The 24,026-nt window shown below is 53.7% G+C and overlaps 1 protein-coding gene across 24 annotated transcripts; it reads left to right on the top strand.

The window, feature by feature from the left end:
• The first annotated feature begins 167 nt into the window (after nucleotides 1-167).
• On the top strand, nucleotides 168-23,647 carry Clasrp (CLK4-associating serine/arginine rich protein). 24 transcript variants are annotated; one of them, XM_030242772.1, is made up of 21 exons: nucleotides 168-273; nucleotides 1,380-1,495; nucleotides 9,129-9,226; nucleotides 9,677-9,778; nucleotides 10,133-10,212; nucleotides 12,608-12,692; nucleotides 13,447-13,595; nucleotides 14,350-14,446; nucleotides 15,861-15,939; nucleotides 16,021-16,094; nucleotides 16,819-16,860; nucleotides 17,758-17,973; nucleotides 18,075-18,320; nucleotides 19,338-19,595; nucleotides 19,862-19,901; nucleotides 20,155-20,215; nucleotides 20,343-20,401; nucleotides 20,484-20,530; nucleotides 22,371-22,453; nucleotides 23,280-23,304; nucleotides 23,527-23,647. In XM_030242772.1, exons 2-21 carry the CDS (start codon nucleotides 1,397-1,399, stop codon nucleotides 23,567-23,569), a joined length of 1,983 nt encoding a protein of 660 aa, XP_030098632.1. In that variant the 5' UTR covers nucleotides 168-273; nucleotides 1,380-1,396; the 3' UTR covers nucleotides 23,570-23,647. The 24 variants fall into 24 exon arrangements, 15 of the variants coding, with proteins under 15 accessions (XP_030098632.1, XP_011248931.1, XP_017177850.1 ...); XM_011250629.1 differs by having other exon boundaries at nucleotides 22,347-22,453; XM_017322361.1 differs by having other exon boundaries at nucleotides 18,075-18,344; nucleotides 22,347-22,453.
• The last annotated feature ends 379 nt before the right edge of the window (nucleotides 23,648-24,026 follow it).

The raw sequence follows: 24,026 nt of genomic DNA, 5'->3' as shown, positions 1-24,026 counted from the left end.
AAATAAATCTTTAAAAACAACAACAAAACGTGTCTGGAATTCTGGGTTCCTCTACTTAAGCTCTCACTTTTAGGACAGGTCCCAGATGGTGCCACCCTGCAGGCCCCGCCCATAATCGCGAGAGCCACGCCCACATCCCAGAGCCCTTCCTCTCGACCGCGGAAGTGCCTTTTGTGCAGCGCCGCCTCTCTCCTTCGCTCAACCTCTCACTTCCGCTTCCGGTGTGGGTCGTGAGCGCGCGCGAGCGCAGCAGTGGGAGGCGGCGACTGGCCGGTGAGTGCAGGCATCCGACCCCGACCTCCCGGCTTCCGAGCGGTGGCAGTCGACCTCATCCTTGTCCGAGGCGCTCCGGAGATCACCGTGGGTGTCCGCCGGGCCCCGACGGCGGCCCCGCCTGCTTCCGCCCTGACAGGCCTCAGGCTGCGCCCCTCGCCCCTCCTCAGGCCCGAATCCGGGCTTTGGGGTTCGGCACGGACCCTGGTCCCCAGACGCAGCTCCGTCCCTGTCTTTCACCCATCGCTCCGGCCCAGGGCCGCACTCTCTCTTTTTAGCCTGCCTGGCCGGCTTCACGTCCCTCCTTTAGAGCTCAGCCGCCTGACCATCTTCATCCTCTGTCCACGCCCTTCACCTGGCCTCACCCCCCTCCCCAAGCGTGTCTGGGCTGTGCTGTTGCCTCTCTCCACTAACCTACCTTACAACACTGCTGCACCCCCCTCCCGTACCATGCATGGTTCCTGCAGAGGGATCTTAGGGGTTCTTGTGAGCCCAGCCCTGGCAGCTACGGATCGGTTTCAGACATTCCTTTTATTTCAAAAATTCCATTTTTATTTTTCCAGACAGCATCTCACTATGTAGCCTTGGCTAGCCTGGAACTTAGTACATAAACCAGGCTGGCTCCATACTCAGACATCTGCCTGTCCTGCCTTCCCACTGCTGAGATTCAAGGCATGCACCATCACTCCCAGCCATTTTTTTTTTAATTAAAGTAGGATCTCCATATTTAGGTTACACTGGACAGTGTAACCAAGGCTGGCCTTGAACTCAAGACAGTTCTGCATCAGCCTTCCAAAGGCTATCTACTCTATAGTCTTTCATATGGACTTTAGCGAGCAGAATCTAGGAGGATTTTTTTTCCCAGGAGAAGATCTTACCTAGGTCACAGAGAGCTTTCTCATAGTTCTGGAGCTACTGCCACAGGACTGTTAGGAGTCCTTTTGTGCACTCAGCGTCCTGGTCTGCAGCAGGGTCTCTCTCTCCCCTGAAGCCATGGGACTTGGAATTTAGTCCATCAGGATCAACCCCAACATGTCAGAGGACTGTAACTCTACCCACGTGGTCTTTATAGTCCCTTTGACATGTCTGGTGCCCTCCTCCCTCAGGCAGAAGCCTCAGCACCATGTGGCACGAGGCTCGGAAGCATGAGCGGAAACTTCGAGGCATGATGGTGGACTACAAGAAGAGGGCGGAGCGGCGTCGGGAGTACTATGAGAAGATTGTGAGTGAGCAGACTTGAGTGTGGGGCGGGCGGGCTCCAGAGGGAAGGGCCCTGGGCTTGGAGGTGTGTCAAGGCAAGAGCTCTTTTTCCTCACAATCCTAGTCGTCTTCCCCCACACCCCCTTCCACTGTGGCCATTTTTCTATGGTGTTGGAGATAGAAGTCTGGGCCGTGCAGTGCACCACCTGAGCTGCCCTTACCCCGTCTCTTGTTAGGTAGATGGTCTTTTTAGGTAACCTAGGCAGGCCTCAGACTCATACTCTTCCTGCCTGTGTTTACAGGTGTGTGTTGTTACCATGCTCAGCCATAGTCATTTCTTCAGCATAGTGGTTGGTGTAAACGTGAGGGCTTCTGTTTGCCTCAGTCTGCTGTGTCTGGTGCAGTCCCGGTGCACTGGTGTCAAAGACAAAAGACTCTCTAGCTCTCTGAACATTTCAGGAGTCAGGCCTCTGGAACATTCTCTGCTCCTCCATCAATGTGTTCCCAGTGCCCAGAACAACTCAGCCATTCTTGCAGCTTGACTTGGCATCTAGCAGTAGCGCCATCAAGACTCATCAGTGGTATCTGACCTGTCCCCTCTCTTGTTTGATAACGTCCATTGCTTTAGGAGAAAAGCAAAGGAAAAGATAAACCAAACTCCATGCTTTGACCAAAAAGTCCTTGAGGCCCCTGGATGGCTTTCTTGGACATCTTTGCTGGTCTTTTCCATATCTGCCATCACAGATACAGCTTGGTTTTGGGACTGTCCCCAGCATGAAATGACAATTGCTTACCTGGCTCAGTTCTTTTAGATGACATTCCTGTAGACATCCTATTAACTACAGTGTTGCTACCCAGTCTCTCTGTTCCCTTTGCCTTCATCTTGTCTCTAGAAACCCATTCAGCAGACTCGAGAGGTCTCTGTGAATGTAAACCTGGCCCCGTTTCTCTCTTGCTCAGAATCCCGTGGCTGTGGGAGAAGGCCAGTTTCTTTACTATAGTTTTCAGGGCCATAGATAGTTTGGATATTCCCTATGAGGTGCTGAGAATGAAAGCCAGGAAAGGGCTAGTGTCAGGCAGATGCTCTACCCCTGAGTCAAGTCCCCAGATCTGAGCTGGGCAGTGGTGATGTGGGCCTTTAATCCCAGCACTCAGGAGGCAGAGGCAGGTGGATTTCTGATTTCGAGGCCAGCCTGGTCTACAGAGTGAGTTCCAGGACAGCCAGGGCTATACAGAGAACCTTGTCTAGAAAAAACAAAAAAAAAAAAAAACCCCTGTCTCAAACCCCCGCTACCCCCTCCCAAAAAAAGAGGCCCCAGCCCCTCACTGGGGCATTCTGGGCCAGAGCTCTAACATTGAATCGTACCCTGCTGTTGTGGTAGGTTACAGGCAAGTTTGCTGCTGAGCCGCTTGGCCCTTAGTTTGATCTTTACCTCTCCTCCAGATTTGTGCTATTCCGCTCTCTGCCTGGTTCCTTGTTGAAGTATCCTGGCCTCCTGGCACTCTCTCTGTTGCCTAATGTTTCCTTCTGTGTGCAAAATGACACACTGTGTGGAATTGATTTGGCTGTAACAGGAATGAAATATAAGCAAATGGCTTTCACAAGGCAGGCATTTATCTCATCTCCATCTTTTCTTGAGGTCTGAGAGAGCTCTGGAGGCTCTGGCTCTCGTGTCTCCCTTCCACTCACCCCAGAGAAATGAGAGAAAGGGGACAGGGTCTCTCATGCTCCTTGGTGAGAGACTTTCTGGGTGTTTTCCCATAACCCCCTGTCCTGATGACCTAGAAGTCCCACAGGCCCATTCAGCCTCCAGGGAGCAGGCATGTAGATTTCCTTCCAGGCAGGCTTGGCCAGAGGTGTGAGGGGACCACTGAGTCTGGAAGTAGAGATGGGTGGCCTGCCAGTGGAGAGCAACTGGGTGCAGCTCCCTCACAGGCTGAGTGAGGGCTCGGATGTGTAGACCCTGTCTGCTTGCCTGTTGGGTGATTTGTAGGTTTTCCCTTGAGGTGACTTTACTCTTGGGGGGGGGGCATGACAACATATCAGAGAGAACTCCTTGTGTCACTTGTGTCATGTGGCAGCAGCTTCCTGAATGTGGTCTTCAGAGCCATTTAAGTGGCATTAGCTTCCTAAGCCAGGAAGGAATGTCTGAGCAGGGAGGAGATGGCCACACTGCTTGTGTGTCATGGTTTGCATAACTGAGGCTCAGGAAGGGTTAACTTATAGGGCCAAGATGTGGCTCAATGGCGAGTGCTTGCCTAGCCAGTGCCACCCCATACACACAAAGGAAAGAGAAATAGCACACTCATAGCCCCTGCTATTGCTGGGAGAGTGGAATTTGGATTCGGACCAATGGGTGGATGACACGGAGGGGAGCCTGGAGAGGGGAGATCAGGCTCGCCTCCCTGTTGGCAGGGAGCCTCCTGAGCCTTTGTTCAGGGCATGGATGAAGAACAGTCCTCACTGGGTGACAGGAAGAGCTTGACAACAAGTGTCTGTGGGGCTCTTTGTGATGTGGACCATACAAGCAACCAGTGTCCAGGATGGGAATGTGACCCGCATCCAGATGTGTGGAGCCTAGCTGTGGGAGACGGCCAGGCACTGCTTGTGGCTGCTGGGGTGGGGTAGGGGGAGTAGGGGTGAGGGGAGGAAACCAGGCTGGGCTGTGGCTGCCTGCTCAAGCTGGTCTGTGTGCAGCTACATTTGCAACCCCAGTCTTTCTGGGTGACTTCCTCTCTTCAAGGTTTACGACTTTTCTGTCATTGTTCCTGGTCCTGTCAACGTTTTCCCTTTTGAGATTGGATTTTGCTAAGTCATATAGGCTGACCTAGAATTCACTGTGTAGCCCAGGCTACCCTTCCAACTCAAATTCCTCCTGCCTCGGCCTCCTGGGTGCTGGGATTACAAGTGTGTGCCTCCGTGCCTTTTCTCTGATTTGAATAAAGAATTTCGATCTACAGGACCTGATGTGGCACACTTTTAATTCTTGCATTAAAGGGAGGCAGAGGCAGGCGTGTTTCTGAGTTTGAGGCCTGATCTTTATAGCAAGTTTCGGGTCACACAGGGCTACATAGTGAGACTGTCTCAAAGGAAAAAAGGAAAAGAACTACAATCCCCTGTTGAGGCACAGGTGGGAAATAAGTCTCTCTCCTGGGCCAGGCATTCCCTGTATATAAGGTCATCACTATGGAGGCAGGGCTGTCCTCTGCATTGAACTGTGAGCCTTAGAGGGTGGAGCTTGAGCTGTTGGGACTGGGCATCTTCTAGTACGTGCTGAAGCGTAATAGGAGGCACTGAATGACAGGGAACACGCCCATATGGACTGCTGCCCCATCTGAGCCAAGAGGGAGCACAGCCTGGTGGTAAGAGTGAATTCAGTTGATTTGTTTGCCTCTGATGCTGGGGGTGGAACCTAGAGATTATCCATGCCAGGTAAATGTTCCACTCAGCCTGGATTTAGCATCTCAGGAAGATTCTTAGAGTATGGCTCACAGAGCCAAGAGTTAGAGGAAACTAACTGTGGATAAGTGAATAAAGAAGCTGTGGGAGATCGCTCAGTGCTTAAAGCACTTGCTACAAAAGCACGAGGACCAGTTCACATGGCGGCCTGCCTGGCGTTCAGCCTCGGGAAGGCAGAGGCTGGTTCCGTAGATCAAGCCGGCTAGCGAGATCACCCCATCAGCTAGCTTTGAGTTTGAGTGAGAGGCCATGGTTAAGTGAACAAGGTGGGAGAGTGACATGCGCCTCAGGCCTCCACAAGTGTGCGCACCTACACATGCCCACATTCGTGCAAACATGCACACACGTGAAAGTGGAAAAAGGAAAGTGACTGTATACATACACTGAAAAGCTATTTACATCCAGTGTGGAGCACAAAGCCAGTGACACACTGGGAGCAGAGGCAGCTGGAGCTCTGTGAGTTCCAGGTTATAGTAAGACATGGTGAGACCTTTGCATCCCCCTCCATCCCCAACACACACACACAAAACCCCCAAAATCAGAAAGACAGTATGTCTGGTTTCTGCATGCCAGGTGATGTAAACACGGAGAGTGGCAATTGTTGGCTGGGTGCGGAGAGAGGGGTGTTCTTCATGAGGTAGAGTTTGCACTTTGGAAGATGAGGCCATTGTAAGATGGGAAGCATAGTTCACACAGACAGGTGTGTGTTAGTTGATAGACCGTGCACTCAAGCAGTTAAGGGCTGGGCTGGACATCAGTCGAGTAGAGCACTTGCCTATTATGAGCAGGGCTCTGGGTTTAATCCCCAGCGCAGCAAAGAAGTTAAAATGGAAATAGTTGAGCATAGATCCTATGTTAGGTACTTTTTACCACAGTAACATTTATCCTAAAGTTGGAAAAAATAAGCAAAAGGTAGAAAGGAGTTAGACCTGTCTGCAGTCGGACAGTTTCTGCTCATGCTAGGGTGGTTGTTCAAATGCAGGCCCGTGGTTGCCGCCTTTCCTCCTGTGGGAAATGGGTGTCTTGAGGAGTGCAGAGATTGAGCCGGGGATGTTCTTACAAACAGTGCTGTTTGTGAGAGCCTGGCTGTTAGGGCTCCTTGACTTTCCACAGTGTCACCCCCCCCCCCCCAGGCATGCTCTGGCCTGGAGACACTCTACTTGGGCTCTGTGCCTGTCACTTCTGAGATGCAGATGCCTCCAAGGGCTTTCACACACTTGCCAGACCCCATGTTGCACCTGGCAGTCCCTAGAGTCTTGGCCTCAGACTCCATGGAGGCCCTGTGGCCTGAGGAACTGAAGAAGGCAGGCCGCAGCCCCAGGACTTGATTTCACAGCCACCCAGCTGTACCCTTTCAGCTTTTTCTTTGTGAACTCAGGGTCTTGACAGCCCAGTAACCCACAGAGTCAGATGAGCAGGGTACCAGCTGTGGTCACTTTGGGTCTTTGCACAGGGCCTGCATCCACTCCGTGCTGGGGGGGAGTGGGTGACAGACAATGACATGGAGCTGGGGTGTCTAGAGTGTGAGTACCTTGGCCACTGGGAGGCTGTGGCTTCTAACAGCTGAGTCTTCTGTCAGAGAGGACTCTTGTTTTCTCTTACTTGGTTTACAGGCCTTGAGAGTCCTTTAGGGACCAGGCCCTGGGGACAGACACAGCAGCGAGCAAAACACATCCCTACCCCCTGGGAGGGACATAGTGCTTCATGTTCTTGAGGGAGGCAGGTGGTGATGAAGCTAGCTGAGCTAGGATAGCAGGTGCTGGTCGCTACCCTGAAGGAAACTTGAGGACCCAAGGCACTCACATGGGGTTGCTTGGGAGGCTCTAGGAGATGTGAGGTAATGGAGTAGTCCTAAGAGGGAACAACAGTGTAGAGGCCCATAAGCCTGGGCCAGGAGAGCAGAAGAAAGTCAGGCCGACATCCAGAGGGTACTTGGGGAGAGGAGGGTCATGGCATTGAGGGACAAGGAAAGCACTGCAGAGAGCCAGGGAAAAGATGACCGGGACAGCAGGGCTCAACCAGAGCATGTGCTGAGACTCTGGCAGAACTGTGCTCTGTGGAGCAGCATAGAGCCCCTCCTGTGGCTCTCCCTGGTTCATGTGATATGACCCCAGTAACTGGCAGACCAGTGCAGTTTTGCTGTCCCCGCATAGTTTATACTTTCCATGATGCTTTTGTCGTGATGTGGCTTAAGGGTTTGTAACCTTTCCCTAGCCCCAGGACTCAAGCTTGAGATGATGCACTAGGGAGGCTCCTATGTAGGTGCGCTTTTTTGGGCTGGTTTTGGTTTGTTTTATTATTTGTTTTTTAAATTATTTGTGTCAAAAACAGGAGGTGGTGGTACTCATCTTTAATCCTAGCACTAAAGGGGCAGACGCAGGTGCATCTCATTCAAGGCCAACCTGGTCTACAGAGTGAGTTCCAGGACATCCAGGGCTACACAGAGAAACCCTGTCTTGAAAAGAAAAAAAAAAGCTGGGCACCTTTAATCCCAGCACTTGGGAGGCAGAGGCAGGTGGATTTCTGAGTTCAAGGCCAGCCTGGTGTACAAAGTGAGTTCCAGGACGGCCAGGGCTACACAAAGAAACCCTGTCTCGAAAAGCAAAAAAAAAAAAAAAAAAAAGATGGGCTGGAGAGATGGCTCAGGGGGGTTTAAGAGTAATGACAACTCTTCTAGAGGTCCTGAGTTCAATTCCCAGCCACCACATGGTGGCTTATAACCATCTGTAATATGATCCAATGCCCTCTTTTGCTGTGTTTGAAGACAGCAACAGTGTACTTATATACATAAAATAAAAATAAATCATGCCGGGCAGTGGTGGCGCATGCCTTTAATCCCAGCACTTGGGAGGCAGAGGCAGGTGGATTTCTAAGTTCGAGGACAGCCAGGGCTACAGAGAGAAACCCTGTTTCAAAAAAAAACCTAAATAAATAAATAAATAAATAAATAAATCTAAAACAAAACAAGTATTTTGAAATAAAAGAAAAAAGATAACGTGTGTGTTGTGTACAGGTTTCTTCTATTTAAGTATGTTAGTGCGTGTAGAGGCTACAAGCCGATGTTGGGTATCTCCCATAGATGCTCCTTCTTCATGCTTTTGTCACAGGATTTCTCCCTGACCCTGGCCAGTAACCAGCAGGATCCACCTGTCTCTGCCTGCCCAGTGATGGGGTTATAGGTACACACAGACATGCTCCACTGTTAACACGGCTATGCGCTGGGTTAACAGCTTTTTTGAGTTATAAGTGCTGTACCACAGAGTTTACTCATTAAAAGTTCACTATTCATTGCTGCACTGCAGCTTAGTGGCAGGATGCTGCCCAGCATGCTCAAGGCCCAGGGTTCCATCCTCACTGCACCGTCAGTGTTGCCTGCCCCTCGAGCATGCTCGTGAGTCCTCAGTTCTGGGGAGCTTCTCAGTCTCCCCACTTGATGCAGTGTTTCGGGCTTCTTTCCTCTGGCCCCGTGTGTTCAAGGCTCAGTTGTGTTGTAAGATAGCACGTTGGTCCATTTTATGGCTGAGTAAGGCCCCACTTTATACATAGTCTGCTGGGTTGTTAGCACTTTCTGGCTCCTGTGAGCTGGAGTGAACCTTAGCATGTGTAAGATCTGTACCTAGGAGTTGTGGTATGATGATAATTTTTTGTTGAACTCTTCATTCATTGTAGTTTATTTTGTTTTGTTTTTTTCAGTGCCAGGGGTGGAGCTAGGTAGAGCAAGGACCTCCTGCTAGTCAGGCAGCGGCTCTGTCACTGAGCACAGACAGCCTCAGCCTGGGTTAGCTTGTGTGGGACTGAGTTTCATGGTGCCTTGCCTGTGTGATGTTGCTGCCCCAGAGGCTGCACCAGGTCCAGGGCTCGAACTGTGCTACAAATGGATGACTTGGGATGGGGTTGAAGACGTAGGGGTAACACTTGAGACAGTGTATGTCTGTAGCTCAGGTAGGCTTTTAATTTGTAATCCTCCTGCCTTAGTTCTGAAGTAGCTGGGATAGATAGGCCTGGCTGGCAGGATGCCTCAGCTAGAGCAGAGTTAAGCACCCCTGGCCACACCTGGGAGGACACAGGTCCCTGTCCCTTAGGGTGTGGCCCAGGGACTTGACCCAGAGGCCAAGTGACCACTAGGTCTACTTAAAGTAGGGAGGCATGGTGGGCCTTGGCTTCTTGGTGACCTCTGACCTGTCCATCCCTGCAGAAGAAAGACCCCGCTCAGTTCCTGCAGGTGCATGGCCGAGCCTGCAAGGTTCACCTGGATTCTGCAGTTGCCCTGGCTGCTGAGAGCCCTGTGAACATGTAAGATTGGGGGAGGGGGCAGCATAGTGTCTGAAGGGGCTTGGGGGTACTCTAGAGACTGCAGTAGAAGCTTGGATAAGGACAGTCTTGTATAGTCAGGCCAGGAAGACTGTGCATGTGCGGTTGACTCGCAGAGAAGTTATGTAGGTGCTCACAGTAGAGGAGTTAGGACTGACCGAAGCTCACAGGTAGCAGAGGGCAGGTTGCCAGATGGGCCTGGTTCAGGGTGACTGTGCCTCCTTTAGTGGCCTCATCAGCCTGGTTTACGATCCTTGCTGTTGCTCGGCTCTGAGAAGTGAGGTCCTAGCTTGTGGACTGGCAGATGGGTGACTTATTGAGCCCTGGACCCCAGGTGTAGATTTGGGTGAATGACAGAGGAGCTTGAAGTGGTAGGGACTGGGTGCTTGGACTCTGAGCCCTGCCTCTCTGACTATGTCCTTCCCATCTCAGGATGCCCTGGCAGGGGGACACCAACAACATGATTGACCGCTTTGATGTTCGTGCACATCTAGACCACATCCCTGACTACACCCCCCCACTGCTCACCACCATGTACGTGTCCTGCAAGGTTGGGATGACCCAGCATACCCTTAACCCTGAGTCTTGCCCACTCCCTCCCTTAGGCAGAAGCCTAACCACCACCACCACCACCACCACCCCTTTTTCTGATTCCTGGGGCTTTAGTTCTCACTTCTCTCTCTCTCTCTTTTTTTTTTTTTTTTTTTTTTTTTTGGTTGGTTGGTTTTTCGATCTGTGTTGCCCTGGCTGACCTGGAATTCACTTTGTAGACCAGGCTGGCCACGAACTCAGAAATCCGCCTGCCTCTGCCTCCCCAGTGCTGGGATTAAAGATGTGCGCCACCACGCCCGGCTCTCACCTTCTCTTTAACCCCACTCCTTCCCAAAGCTCCCCGGAACAGGAGTCAGACGAGCGGAAATGTAACTACGAGCGGTACAGAGGCCTGGTGCAGAACGACTTCGCCGGCAGTGAGTGGCGGGTCGGGGTGTGGGGCATGGGGGCCTGAGGCTGGACCACCTAGACAAGGCTCACCCAGGTACTTGTTGCCGGTCGCCCTTGGTTCTGTTCTAGTCTGTGTACCCTCTTTCCCTTTTGGGTCTTCGTTCATGAGACTGGCACAGGGTCTCTGTGGGGTTAGAGACTTGGAGGTCTCTGCCCAAGCCACCTCCCATCCCTTCCTTCTGAATCCTGTCTAGAGCCCTTTTCCTAAGAAAGAGGGAGGAGGGCACCCACTGCATAGGTGACAGTCCTAGGAAGACTTTCCTTGTTGTGAGCAGAGCCCCTGGGCATGCCAAGCCTGGCCTTCCCCAGGAGGGCAGAGGCTCTCAGACAGGCTTCTCTGTCAGGTCATCAGGGTACACCTGCATGTGGCTGGGATGTGGGGGAGCACTTGGATATATAAGGCTCTGGGTACTGGCTAGGGAACTGGCTCAGTACTTTTTCATGGAGCACCTGCTGTGAAAGCCTGACAAGCTGAGTTTGCTCAGGAGAACCCACTCCTGAATTGTGCCCTCACCTCTACACACATGTTTGCTACATGTACACATGACCTGCATGAGCTGATGAAGACTCTGGGTCAGTGCCTAGCATGGAGACAAAACAGATGACGAATCTACTCTGCTCTGTCTTATTTCCTTGTGACCCTGCATGGCTTCCTGCAGGGAGAGGACTCAGTAGTTCTCTCTCTCTCCTGGGTTTTGTGCAGCTGGGGGTGGACCCTGGCCACACACACAGATGCTAGGAAAGTGCTCACCTACTGAGCTGCACCATCAGACCTGGGGATACTGTTCTTACTGTTTATATGTTTGAGACCCAGCCTTACTCTATAGCCTGAGCTGTCCTGAAGCTCATGATCTCCTGCCCCACCCTCTCCAGCGCTGCGGTTGATCCCCAGGCAAGAACCATCTTCCCTGCCTCGCCTAAGCATGGGGGCTCCCTGGTGGGCGCCCTTGGCCAGGGTCATCCACACACACCCCTTTCCTGGCAGGTCTCATTTTCCTCCCTGTGCAGTGTTAAGTGGGTCCATGGGTCTGAAAGCCTTGCTTCAGGCTGACATAGGTGACCCTCCATGTTGGCTTCCTAGTCCCAGACTTATGTATTTCTAAGATGCAGTTTAAAATCAGAGGTTGCCACATCCTCGCAGGCAGTGCAGCCTAGAGATAAGAAGTTTGTCATTTGTCACCATAGTGCTATCATTTTTGCTGTCAGTCCAGGCCATATGGTTCCTTGCAGCTGGTGGCCGGGCTTCCCTTAGTCCTTCGTTCCCTCCTACAGCAGTGTGTCCTGTGCTGCTCTGGGGACGGGACCTCAGGGAGAGCCGCTGCATAATCTCTGCATGAGCAGTCTGAGAGCAAACCTAGGTGGTTGCGAGTGTTCCTGAAGGGAAGTAAGACAGAGCAGGGTAGGTATAGATTCCAGCCCCCGAGATAGGTGCACAGAGGTCCTGGACTACAGGCATTGAAGACAGGCCAGAGAGCTGTGGGAGACGGTGGCAGGGCCCTCTCCTAGGATGTGGAGACTAGGTAGGAGTCAGGTGTTTGTCACAGCAAGGCGGGGCCATGCTTTGTTACCTGGCACAGACCACTGATGCCACAGACAGAAAAGCTGAAGCATTCAAGCTGCTACAGAGGCCCAGCTCTAACCAGAGCTGCTCCAGAGGCTGAGGCAGGGAGAGAGATCTCAAGTCCAGGGCTTCCCTGGGACAGCCCAAACAACTTTACGAAACCCTGTCTCAAAAAGAGGGCTGGGGATATAGTTCCATGGTAGAGGACTTGTTTGGCTTAGGTTTAATCTTCTGCTCCTTACCTGTTCCCCTTACAAAGAAAGGGGAGCTTAGCTGAAGCCTGCAGAGGGAAGGAGAGGACTCACATGAGCCTGGCAGCAGGGCTGAGGGGAGACTATGGCTGCCTTAGTACCCTGGGGAGTTCCTGAAGTGGGTGCTTGGGGTGTAGGGATACAGGGTAATCAGACACTCCGGTAATAGAAGGTAACCCACAGGACCACTGGACGCTAGATGATAGTCAACACTTAGAGGCATACTTATGGTTCTGGAGGCCAGGGAGACTCTGTGACAGTGGTAGGGGCCCCTAGGTCCAAAGTACTCACTCTGTTAGGGATCCCATTTTACAGAAGAGGGAACTGAGACACAGGGGTCAAAAGTTACTTGAGCCAGGTTACAGTTGAGTGGATCACCTGGCTGGTGTTATATACTGTGGTCACTTGGGTCCTAGACAGAAGAATAATTTGAAATAGGTGACTCTACCTTGGCTGTCCATCCCCCCCCCCCTCCCCCCCCGCCATGTCTTCGTGTCCCACTCCATCTACATGTGCCTGGCTGGGCTGACCTGTGCCTCTCCTTGCCAGTCTCTGAGGAACAGTGCTTGTATCAGATCTACATTGATGAGCTGTACGGAGGCCTGCAGAGACCCAGCGAGGATGAGAAGAAGAAGTGAGTCAAGGGTCTGGTCTGATGGGGTGGGGACTAGCCTTTCCATCCCATCAGGTCAGTAAGCACTCAATGGGTGCGGCCTCTGTATATGTGGAGAGGAAGCGGCAGCCACAGTTCTGCCCAAGCTTGTTGCTTCTAACTTGCAGAAGGGGGTGGGGGGGTGAGTCCTGTGGGGAAGGCTGAGGAAAGGCAGCCCCTTGGATTCAGCCTTAAGTCAGGAGCTTCGAGGACCATGAGTGATAGGGAGTCATGCACTTCTGGTGCCAGCACGCAGTGAGCTTGCAGCCCACAGCACTGCAGGCCTGGAGGCATCAGTGTTAAAGCTAGCCTGGCTGGGTGTTGTTGTCAGATCCCTGCTCACATCTGGGAGCAACCACTTACAGGATCTGCTTGTTGATACTCAGCCTTGGCTCCAGGATAAGGGTGCTGGGATGAGGCAAGATATATTGACAGTTGAAGTCCGCAGTGGCCTCTCAATGTGGCCCCTGAAAGCAGAGCTGAGGTACACTTTGTTCAAGATGACTCTGGGATCTGCACTCATGGGACTTAAGGCAGGCAGGCTTGTATCCTGACAGGTGAACAAGGAGGACTTCTTGGAAGAGGAGGCCCTGTACCAGGACAGGAATGGGAAGGACCAGGCCATAGTGGGGTGGGCTAGAGTGGACCAGCTTAGGTGGATATGTGTAACCACTGTGGGGCTCACCTGTGGCCCTGCTCCTGCCGGGTACCCCCTGGCTCATGGCTCTCTTCCCAGGCTGGCAGAGAAGAAGGCTTCCATCGGCTACACCTATGAAGATAGTACTGTGGCCGAGGTAGAGAAGGTGGCTGAGAAGCCAGAGGAGGAAGAGTCACCAGCAGAGGAGGAGAGCAACTCGGATGAAGATGAGGTCATCCCCGACATCGGTGGGGTTCCCTCTCTGCCCTCCCCACCTGCAGTCCCCGGGCATCGGTTCTGTGTCTCGTCCCTCACCCTGTGGGGTACCCGTGCTTACAAGGCCTCCCCCACCCTACCCCAGCTCCAGGGCCTCAGTCTCCTGTTACTTCCAGCCTTCCCTGTCCCTTGTCTTGCCTGTCCCCTATCCCATGTGCTCTCCCTCCCCATTTCTGGGCACTGTTCTAGAAGATTCTTCCACCTAGGAGCTAGCCCTTCCTCTTCTACGTAGGCTGGCCTTGCTTTGCTCTGGGAAAGCAACTTTCCCCATTCCTAGAGCTGCCCCCCATCCTTCAGCTTCTATCGCTCATACCCCATGGTTACCTCCTTCTCCTGTGGATGTGCCTGGCCAGAAGACTGTCACTGCCCCGTCTCTATCCTACTCTTCCTGGTGCACATGCAGACTTAGCCCCAGCCAGAGCCAAAGTTCATGTGTGTCCTTCCTGCCCTTCCTCTGTGTGCCGCTCTCTGCCCACCCCACCTCCATCTATTTCCACCTCCCATCTTGTCTTTCGTGCACTCCATCCACAGACTCGTCCACCCACCCTACTGGTCCCCTGCTGTGCTGTGTGCTGTGCTGGCCAAGCCTCAGCTTGGTCCTCAGAGCTGTGCTAGCACAGCAACATTCTCCCTGAAGGTGCTCTATCTGGCAGACTTGCCCCGACTTGGGGTGCTCCTCCCCCCTCTCCTGGGGCTTGGGTCCCTGACAGCCTTTTTCTTGTGCAGACGTGGAGGTGGATGTGGATGAGCTGAACCAGGAGCAGGTGGCTGATCTCAATAAGCAGGCCACAACCTACGGCATGGCTGATGGAGACTTTGTCAGGTGAGAGTGCTGGCTGGCATGCCAGATTTTGGCTATGCCCTGGCTTCTGTATCACATGCCTGCTACCAGCATCTGTTCTCAGCCTGTGAGCTATGAATTTGTAGCCCCACTTTCTGCAGAAACAGATCTTGTCCTACAGCGTGACCTGGAAGCTACTAGTTCTTTGGGGACAGCACCCTCTAGTGGTCATCCCTATGCATGTTCATATGACAGTGAGCAAGCCTCTGCCACTGCCTGTACTTGGTCATGCCACACCAAGCACTCTCTTTACATCAGTGGCACCGACAGACCAGAAACCATTTTTGTGTGGCACTGGGGATGAATCCCCAGGTCCCTGCCCTGGCCTATTAGAACCCTCTAGCTCAGAGGTTCTTCCTGACCCCGTGACCCTTTAATACAGTTCATCATGTTGTAGTGACCCCAAGCATAACAGTATTTTCACTGCTGCTTCCTAACTAATCTTTGTGGTGCTCTGATGTAATGTAAATGTTTTGGAGATAGAGATTTGCCAAAGGTGACAGGACCACAGGCTGAGGGCCGCTGCTCCAGTGCTTTTGCCCTTAAAGGATTAAAGGTGCTTGTTGCTGCCCCCACTACTCAGCCCAAAGCAGAGAGCCTGGAGCTGTGCTGATGGCTGGCCAGCCCCAGCCATCCTCCTGCCTCTGCCTTTCACAGTTACAGGCATGGAGTAGCCACACACAGTTTTTAAAGTGTTCTTGTGGGGTTCTCCTTTCTGTTTTGTTCTGAGTTTTATGTGTATGGGTGTTGTGCCTATATATAGTTTTGTGCATCATGTGCAGGCCAGCAGAGGGCGCTGGATCCCCTAGAGCTGAAGTTAAAGGCAGTTGTGAGCTATCAGATGTGGGCGATTAGAAATGAACTCAAGTTCTCTGGAAGAACAGTAGGTGTTCTTGACCTCTGAGCCATCTCTCCAGCCCCGAGTGCCAACTGTGAGGGTGCCTCACAACCAGTTCCAGGGCATTCACCAGGCACACATGTGACAGACACATGCACAGGCAGAGCACACAGAAATCAGGTCTAAAACCAGCTCTTTTAGGTGCTCAATAAAATCTATTAAACACAGAAGGGAAATTAAGTGTAATAGCGCATACCTATGATTCTGCAGTCTTGAGGCTGAGGCAAGGTTATGAGTTCAAAGCTAGGCCCAACAGAACAAGACCCCATCAAAGGGAAGAACAGAAAAGGAAAGGGTAGGGTAATGCCTGCCTGCACATCCCGTGGCTACAAGGATTTCACCGTGAGTTAAAGACCAGCTAGCCTACAGCAGAGCCCTGGTTCAGGGAGAAAGGAATCATGGAGTAACATCAGGTCCCTGCTGTCTTTGCTGCCTTTACCAGGGCTCTGCCCACTCTGTGACCTATGCCCTTCATGCCCATCCTAACTTCCTCTGCAGGATGCTACGGAAAGATAAGGAGGAGGCAGAGGCCATCAAACATGCCAAAGCCCTGGAGGAGGAGAAAGCCATGTACTCGGTGAGGTCTGGTAGGGCTCGGGGGTAAAAGTGGATCCAGTGAGGGCACACCTCACCGTCCTGGTGCTTCCTCCCCATCCAGGGCCGTCGTTCCCGGCGACAGCGAAGAGAGTTCCGGGAGAAGCGGCTGAGAGGCCGCAAGATCAGCCCTCCCAGGTAGGATATCTCCTCTGCACAGCCAGGGGCTGGAGAGTGGAGCCCAGCCTTGGCAGTGGGGCGACAGTTACAGAGCTAGGAGTAGCTGGAGGCATGGGAATGCTTCCCGGGCCACCTGCCCCCCACCTCTCAGTCAACCTGCTGGGCCCAACACAGCCCACCTGCACTGGTCAGTGTCATCTCTACAGGGTCTAGATAAGAGGCTCCTTTCTTCTGGCTAGTTTCCTCCATTGTAAAGTGGAGAGAGGCTACTTCCCACAATGAAGTCTTGAGAGGATTGGGAGAGCAGTTGCATATGAGTAGAGAAGAATCTGGGCCTGGGAGCCCTGGGCAAATGTCTGAGGAAGGTTTGGGTGTGACAGTGTAAGGTTAGCAGCAGGCCACAGGCCCCTCCACACAGGGCACTGCCACCAGAGGACGTTACTTACCCTCACAGGGACCGCTCCTCCCCTATGAAGAGTGTGAATCCTCAGACTCAGATACTGCACTGAGTTAGTTGGACATACTGTTGTTTTCTCGCCAGCACTGATGTCACCATGCTGGGTACTGGTCACCATGGCTTCCAGTGTAGCACTGGCAGCACCAGGGCTGTAATAAGGAGACCAATGTGGGATCCCCACAATGACATGGGGTGTACAATCTGCAGCACTGGGGCTCAGAGTGGAATAGTTGACACTAGCCAGCCTGGTCTCAGCTCTCCTGCCCTTCCCTGTTCTCTCCATAGTTATGCCCGCCGAGACAGCCCCACCTATGACCCCTATAAGCGGTAAGTGTCAGTGCTCTGGAAGAAGTCACTCCTGTTTGGGTCACTCCTGTTACAGATGGCATCCTGTGGTCTATGGATAGGGGTTGGGTCTATATCAGTTTTGTTTTTCCAAATTTTTTTTTTAATTTAGAATCTCTTTAGGACATAAAGGGGCATAGAGATTGGGTGTGTTTAACACACGACTCCCAGAATTAGTGAGAAACTCCCCTCACTCTCTGCTAAGGCCAGGGAGTGGGGCCTTTTGTGTTGGCCTGCTTTTCCCTAAAGGGAGTCCCACTAGGCTCAGTGTTTCATGGGCTGGAATTAGCTGAGGACCTCCTCTCCAGGTTAAGCAGGAAGACCTCACTGTGTTTTGCTACCGTTCTAGGGCTGAAACCCAAGGTCTCTTGCATCGGCAAAGCCTTCTTTGCACTACACCGTCTTTCATTTTACTAGCACAGAAAGCCAGCTACTTTTGTTTTGTTTTGTTGTTGTTTATTGAGACATGGACTCTTGGTACTCTCTATGTAGACTAGGCTGGCCTCTACCCCTACTACCCCCTGCCCATTTTCTTTTGTGAAAAATTATATTTATCAGTCTGGGTGGGGTTGGTGCACATGTGCCACAGAGCTGAAGGTAAAAGGACAGCTTAGTTCTCTTTCTACCCTACTGTGTGGATTCTGAGATTGACCTCGGGTTGTCAGGCTTGCAGGCAAGAGCCTTCCCACCTGCAGAACCATCGCACCAGCCAGAAACTTAGTAATTTTTTCTTTTTTCTGGAGACAAGTTCTCTCTATGTAGCTCTTGTCCTCGCTTTTGATGTATACCAGGCTGGCTTTGAACTCACACATCCCACTAGGGCCCTGGTGCAGCTGGGGCTCTGAGTGCTGCCTCCCTTTTGCTCATCCTTCGCTGCAGGTCACCTTCAGAATCTAGTTCCGAGTCCCGCTCCCGCTCTCGCTCCCCGAGCCCAGGCCGCGAGGAAAAAATCACTTTCATCACCAGTTTTGGAGGCAGCGACGAGGAGGCAGCTGCTGCAGCTGCTGCAGCCGCCGCATCCGGGGCTGCCCCAGGGAAGCCCCCTGCGCCTCCCCAAACGGGTGGCCCCGCTCCAGGCCGTAATGCCAGCACCCGGTCGGTAACGCTCACGCCCGCCCTAGCGGACCTCCGGGAGGAGGGACGGGCCCTCTAGGACAGTGTCGCTCACAAACCCTGTTTTCCCCGTGCTCCCACAGCCGCCGCTCCTCTTCGTCCTCCGCCTCCAGGACCTCCAGCTCCCGATCCAGTTCGCGCTCCAGTTCGCGCTCCCGCCGTGGCTATTACCGCTCTGGCCGCCACGCACGCTCCCGCTCCCGCTCCTGGTCCCGCTCACGCTCCCGTTCCCGGCGCTACTCACGCTCCCGCAGCCGCGGACGGCGGCACTCAGACGGCGGTTCCCGCGACGGACACCGCTACTCACGCTCCCCTGCCCGGCGCGGCGGGTACGTGCCCCGCCGAAGGAGCAGGTCTGTGACTTATGTTAAGGAGCAGGAGTGTTAGGGGGGAGGCGGGCTGGGGACAGACCAGGCCAGCCCCTCTTCTCTTGGGAAGCACCTGATTGGAAGCAGGACAGGGTAGGTACCAAAGTATGGGGCGGGGCATGGAGGTATCTCCTTGGCTTTTACCTGGACTTCCCAGACTGCTGGACCTGGGAACCTCTGGGCTGGCCAGGCAACAGTCTTTGAAGAAGAGGCTGAGCGTCCATGTTGCCAGGCGTCTTCCCTGTAGCATGACCACAGGGGAAAGGCAGGGGCGGGGGAATGGGGCTACCACAAATTGAATGCCAGCCTGGGTGTGACTGCTTTCTTGAGAATCCTACCAGTACTCCAAGCGGGGAAACCCTGGGGTTCTCAGGGGACCAATGAGCTTGGGCTGTGGCTATTTTTAGGTTTGGTTGGGGAAAGCAGCGGTAGAGAGTTTGGATAGGGCTAGGCTTAGTGACAGAGCTGGAATGTCTTCATCTGTAGAACAGACACAACTATGGGGGTATCAGTCATTAACTGACTGGGAGCCCTTCCTTATCTTTCTGTTGCTCTAAGGAGGCTGAGCGTCCATGTTGCCAGGCGTCTTCCCTGTAGCATGACCACAGGGGAAAGGCAGGGGCGGGGGAATGGGGCTACCACAAATTGAATGCCAGCCTGGGTGTGACTGCTTTCTTGAGAATCCTACCAGTACTCCAAGCGGGGAAACCCTGGGGCTGTGCAGAGCGGAGCTTGGTATGGGACAGGGAGCAGAGTGAGGCATCTGAATGCCCCGAGCTCCCCCAGGATGTTAGCACCTGAGGGAGAGGGTGTGGGGTGCTGACTGTTCTAGAAGGTGGCCAGGGAGCAGCTGGGGCTTTCTGAGGGAAGTGTGTGGGGAAAGTGCTGGACTCTGCAGGAGGCCTAGCGATTTGGGAATTGGGGTGACTTCCTGTAGGTCCCTGAGGCCTCACAGCTCTCCACCTCTGCTACACCTAGGAGCCGCTCCCGTTCAGGTGACCGCTATAAGCGGGGTGCCCGGGGCCCCAGGCACCATAGCAGCAGTCATAGCCGCAGCAGCTGGTCCCTCAGCCCTTCCCGAAGCCGCAGTGTGACCCGGAGCGGAAGCCGCAGCCAGAGCCGGAGCCGAAGCCGCAGCCAGAGCCACAGCCAGAGCCAGAGTCACTCACCATCGCCCCCAAGGGAGAAGCTGACCAGGCCGGCAGCGTCCCCTGCTGTGGGCGAGAAGCTGAAAAAGTGAGTTAGGAGCCTGGCTGGTTCTGAGGGAGCCCTGATGAAATTCATTTTGAAGGGACTGTGACAGTACCCTGGCTATTGTGAGAGGTGTGTGCACTGCAGTGTAGGGTGAGTGCTGTTGTGGCCTTGCCTTGAGTAGGCTGTCAGAGAGGGATATGGCCCTGTCTGGGCTCTGGGGGTCAGGGACATATCCTGAGGAATCTGGAGCCCATGGCCGATGCCAGTGCCTATGGTAACGGTGGCATTGCCATTTTCTCTCAACCCAGGACCGAGCCTGCCGCTGGTAAAGAGACAGGAGCTGCCAAAGTCAGTAAGAATTTGGAACTCGCCCGTCTAACTCCCGTCAGCAGCAGTGTCCAGAGCTGGGCCCGGTGGGCCTGCAGGGGGCCCAGGGGGAGGGGAGAGCCAGCCCAGAGACTGGGGAAGGGCTACCCAGGCAAACTAAGTCCCATCCCTGCCTCCCATGGGACTCCAGCTGGCCCCCAAGTCCCAGACTCTTGACTGAGGTGGGCTGGGCGAGCTCTGGGCACCCACGCCTATCCCACCCCTTCTCCCCCAGCCCAAGCTGACCCCACAGGAGAGGCTGAAGCTTCGGATGCAGAAGGCTCTGAACCGCCAGTGTAAGTCCTGCCTCCAATCCAGCCAATGCCGTGGGGAGAGTGGGCTGACCTCTCTTGAGCCTGCCTGAGCAGGTCAGGTTGGCATGGGACTGAGCACAGCCCTCAACCTCACACTCTCCCTCCACAGTCAAGGCGGATAAGAAGGCAGCTCAGGAGAAGATGATCCAGCAGGAGCATGAGCGGCAGGTCGGGCTGTGCTCCTCGGATGGGCAGGGCACACAGGTGGAGTGGGGGGCTGGACCACCTCTCACAGCTGTTTCTGCTGCAGGAGCGAGAGGATGAACTGCGAGCCATGGCCCGAAAGATCCGAATGAAGTAAGGCCCCAACCTGTGGTCCACCCAGCAGCCTCCTTTTGGAGTCCTCTGGCTCCTTTCACTGGTCCTGAAATCCATTGCCATTGCTGTCCCCTTCCCCCTGGTGGCCTGTTCACCTTCTGACCTCATGTCTGAGCAGCATCCTAAAACGCCCTGACCTCCCTATGCCTGGCAGCTGTGTCCTTGGCGACTGACGCCTCACAGTGCTGAAGTGAGGCTGCCTGTGGCAGGTCTCAGCCCAGGAGCTTTTCCCCCTTCTCCCCCTTCTCTCCCTTCCACCACTCTGTGTTAGGCAGAGTTAGAGCCTGGGCCTAGGGGTTTAGCTTCAGGTATCCTAGTCTCTGATCAGGTGGCTCTGGGGTGGGGACTCATCCCCTCAGTGCCCACCAAATTAGGCAGCTAGGAGTACTACTGGAAGACCTCAGTTGGCCCAGGGCTCTTTGGCAGAGCCTGGGCTGTTGCATTGTGTATTGGCAAAGAGGGGAGCTAGTCAGGGCTGGGCCTGTTCTGTCAGTTCTTTCTGCTGTAGTGGAGGAACAAACATTTTGCTTTTTTGAGCTCAGTTGTTTTCCTCTGTGGAACAGTGGTGAGGATGGCTCCTATCTCTGTGGTAAGCCATGACAGCCAAATGTGCTGTGGGAGGGCCAGCTCCTGCTTTGTCATTTCTTTTTTGGGGGCGGGGGTTTGGTGTTTTGAGACAGGGTTTCTCTGTGTAGCCCTGGCTGTCCTGGAACTCACTCTGTAGACCAGGCTGGCCTCAAACTCAGAAATCCTCCTGCCTCTGCCTCCCGAGTGCTGGGATTAAAGGCGTGCACCACCACGCCTGGCGTCATTTCTTTACAATATATAATTTGCCCTTTTGTTTTTCTTTTTTGAGATAAGTGTCTGAGTGTAGATCTGGGTAGCCTGTAACTCACTCTGTGGCCCAGATTACCTTTGAATTCATAGCAGTCCTGCTTCATCTCCCCAAGAGCTGTGATTACAGGCATGGAAGACCTATCTGTCTTGGTGTGAGGAGGAGGAGGGGGAGGGGGAGGGAGGGGAAGGGGTGGGGGAGGCAGGACGGTGGTGGCGCACGCCTTTAATCCCAGCAGAGGCAGGTGGATTTCTGAGTTCGAGGCCAGCCTGGTCTACAAAGTGAGTTCCAGGACAGCCAGGGCTGCACAGAGAAACCCTGTCTCGAAAAACCAAGGGGGGGGGGAGAACGAGCCAGCCAGCTAGAATGAGAGGGAGCATGAGCAGCCAGTGCACATGTGTGTGCGGGGAGGCCAGGGGATAACTTGTAGATACCAGGACTTTCCTTCCAGTGTAGGACCTGAGGGTGGAACTTGGGTTGTCATATTTGCAACACGGTGCTTATATTATTGTGTTGTGGCTCGTTCATTATTGAGTGTCAAACATGGCTGTGGTAGAGGAAGAGGACAGGCATAGTGTTCAATGCCTGTACAGTTCCACGGGAGGATCAAGAGTTCAAGACCAATCCTAGCTACATCAACAACCTTCTCAAAGACAGAACCCTGGAAGAGTCTCCAGGGGCTAACCCTGGCTTCGGTTTGTTGGTCAGGTTGGCTTCTGGCACTGTCTGTCTGCATCCTCCCTGTGTGAGCCTCAATTCTTTGGCTCTGCTGTTCTCTGGATATGATCCTGGTCCTTCTCACAGGCCCCCTGGGAGAACAGGGGGCAGACAAGGCTGCCAGGGTTCCCAGTCCTGGCTGTGGGGAGACAATTGGCCAGTCCTCTAAATATGCTAGGTCTGGTGTTCCTGGTCCAGGTAGTGGGGCTGTACAGCCCAGCAGGTGCTCACCCCTCCCTGTTGGTTGCCTCCCCTCTCCCCGTGCAGGGAGCGAGAGCGGAGAGAGAAGGAGAGAGAAGAATGGGAACGCCAATATAGCCGCCAGAGCCGCTCGCCCTCCCCACGCTACAGTGAGTGCTTCTCCACCCTTCCTGTAGTACCAGGGTCAGGAGACCATTAGAAAGCAGCTGGGTATTGTGGGGAGCTTACCTCAGTGGTCCCAGCACTCAGGTAGAGAGAGGCCAGCCTGGATTACATGGAGAAATCCTGATTCAAATAAAAAGTTTAATTGTAACCTGAAAATAGGGCAACTTGGGTAGACGGATCATCAGCAGACTCGGGGGCTGGTCTTGACTACAAAACAAGACCCCTTCCCCTCTCCCCCAAACCCCAGCAAGAGGCCAGCATTGTAGAGTCTGAGGTAGGAGGGTAGCTTAATTTGGTGTTTGGGAGCAGCCTAGATTACACAGATAGACTCCCATCTTATTTTTAAAAGTCCTAGACAGGCCAGGCGTGGTGGCGCACGCCTTTAATCCCAGCACTCAGGAGGCAAAGGCAGGTGGATTTCCGAGTTCGAGGTCAGCCTGATCTAAAGAGTGATTTCCAAGACAGCCAGGGCTATACAGAGAAACCCTGTCTCAAAAAAACAAAAAAACAACAAAAAACAAAAAAAAAGTCCTAGACATCCAGGTGTTGTGGTACATCCCCTAGGAAGGCAGAGACAGGAGGACCTCAGAGTTTGAGGCCAGTCTTGTCTACATAGCCAGTTTCAGGTTTGCCAGGGCTACATAGTTAAGACCCTGGTCTCAAAACAAAAAACACTAAGACACTGTTTGAAGCACACACTGTGCATGCATCCATCTCTTTAGTGCTAAGAATGTAGGGGGAGGGGCTTGATCCTGGCACTGAGATGGCCCATCAGAGGCTGGCATCACACTATCCTTCTTTTCTTTTCAGGTCGAGAGTACAGTTCCTCCCGAAGGTGAGGATGCTGGCCCAACCACCATGGGTGACCCTGCAAGTTTTCTAGAAGCCCCACATGTCCCTCCCTTTGGCACCCCTTCCTTCACTTGGTGGGGTTGTACTTGTTCCCTAGGGAAGGCACACCTCCCTCTGCACTCCAGTCTCCAGGCATGTTGGTGCCTGTGTGCATGTGAGGGAGACTCCCAGTATCCCACCCTCATAGCCTTCCATTTCTTTGCAGGCGCTCAAGGTCCAGGTCCCGAAGCCCCCATTACAGACATTAGGCAGAAAACGGAGTTGGGGCTGTTATGCTGCTGGGTTTCTGTAGTGAAATAAAAGCTAACATTATTTAATGGACTTCACCACATGCTGTCCCCTTATTTAGAACTTCCAGGCGAGACGCAGCTGGAGACCGCTGCAGGTGCTGTAGCCTGCAGGGTGTGGTGAGGCCTGCAGGGGCAGGAGGAAGGGGCCAATCCAGTCAAGGGCCCAGACTGTGGCATGTGTGGACAGGGCCAGTGGATGACGGGCTAGGACTGGACTGCGCCCAGGAGCCTCTGGTGACAGGTCCAGGCCTCTCCCTGCCCCTGGCCTCACCCACACCAAGAACCGGGAGCACGGCTTTCTGTGCCAGTCCTCCAGTGCCCAGGGCACTCAACCCCCCACTCCAAACCGGTCTGTCCAGCTGGCCACACTATAGTGGGGGAACCTCCCACCTCAGACACCCCAAGAAAGTCCAGG

This window comes from Mus musculus, chromosome 7 (assembly GCF_000001635.26).
Source record: "Mus musculus strain C57BL/6J chromosome 7, GRCm38.p6 C57BL/6J".
NCBI classification, from domain to species: Eukaryota; Metazoa; Chordata; class Mammalia; order Rodentia; family Muridae; genus Mus; species Mus musculus.
The sequence above is the reverse complement of the archived record's forward strand: the minus strand, read 5'-3'. Positions and strand labels throughout refer to the sequence as shown.

Bases quoted from the DNA above. Each gene is read 5' to 3' on its own strand.
- Clasrp (XM_017322361.1), top strand. From the start codon at position 1,397: ATGTGGCACGAGGCTCGGAAGCATGAGCGGAAACTTCGAGGCATGATG. The intron at 1,496-9,128 runs GTGAGTGAGCAG...CCATCCCTGCAG, and splicing joins GGGAGTACTATGAGAAGATT to AAGAAAGACCCCGCTCAGTT. The intron at 20,216-20,342 runs GTAAGTCCTGCC...CTCCCTCCACAG, and splicing joins GAAGGCTCTGAACCGCCAGT to TCAAGGCGGATAAGAAGGCA.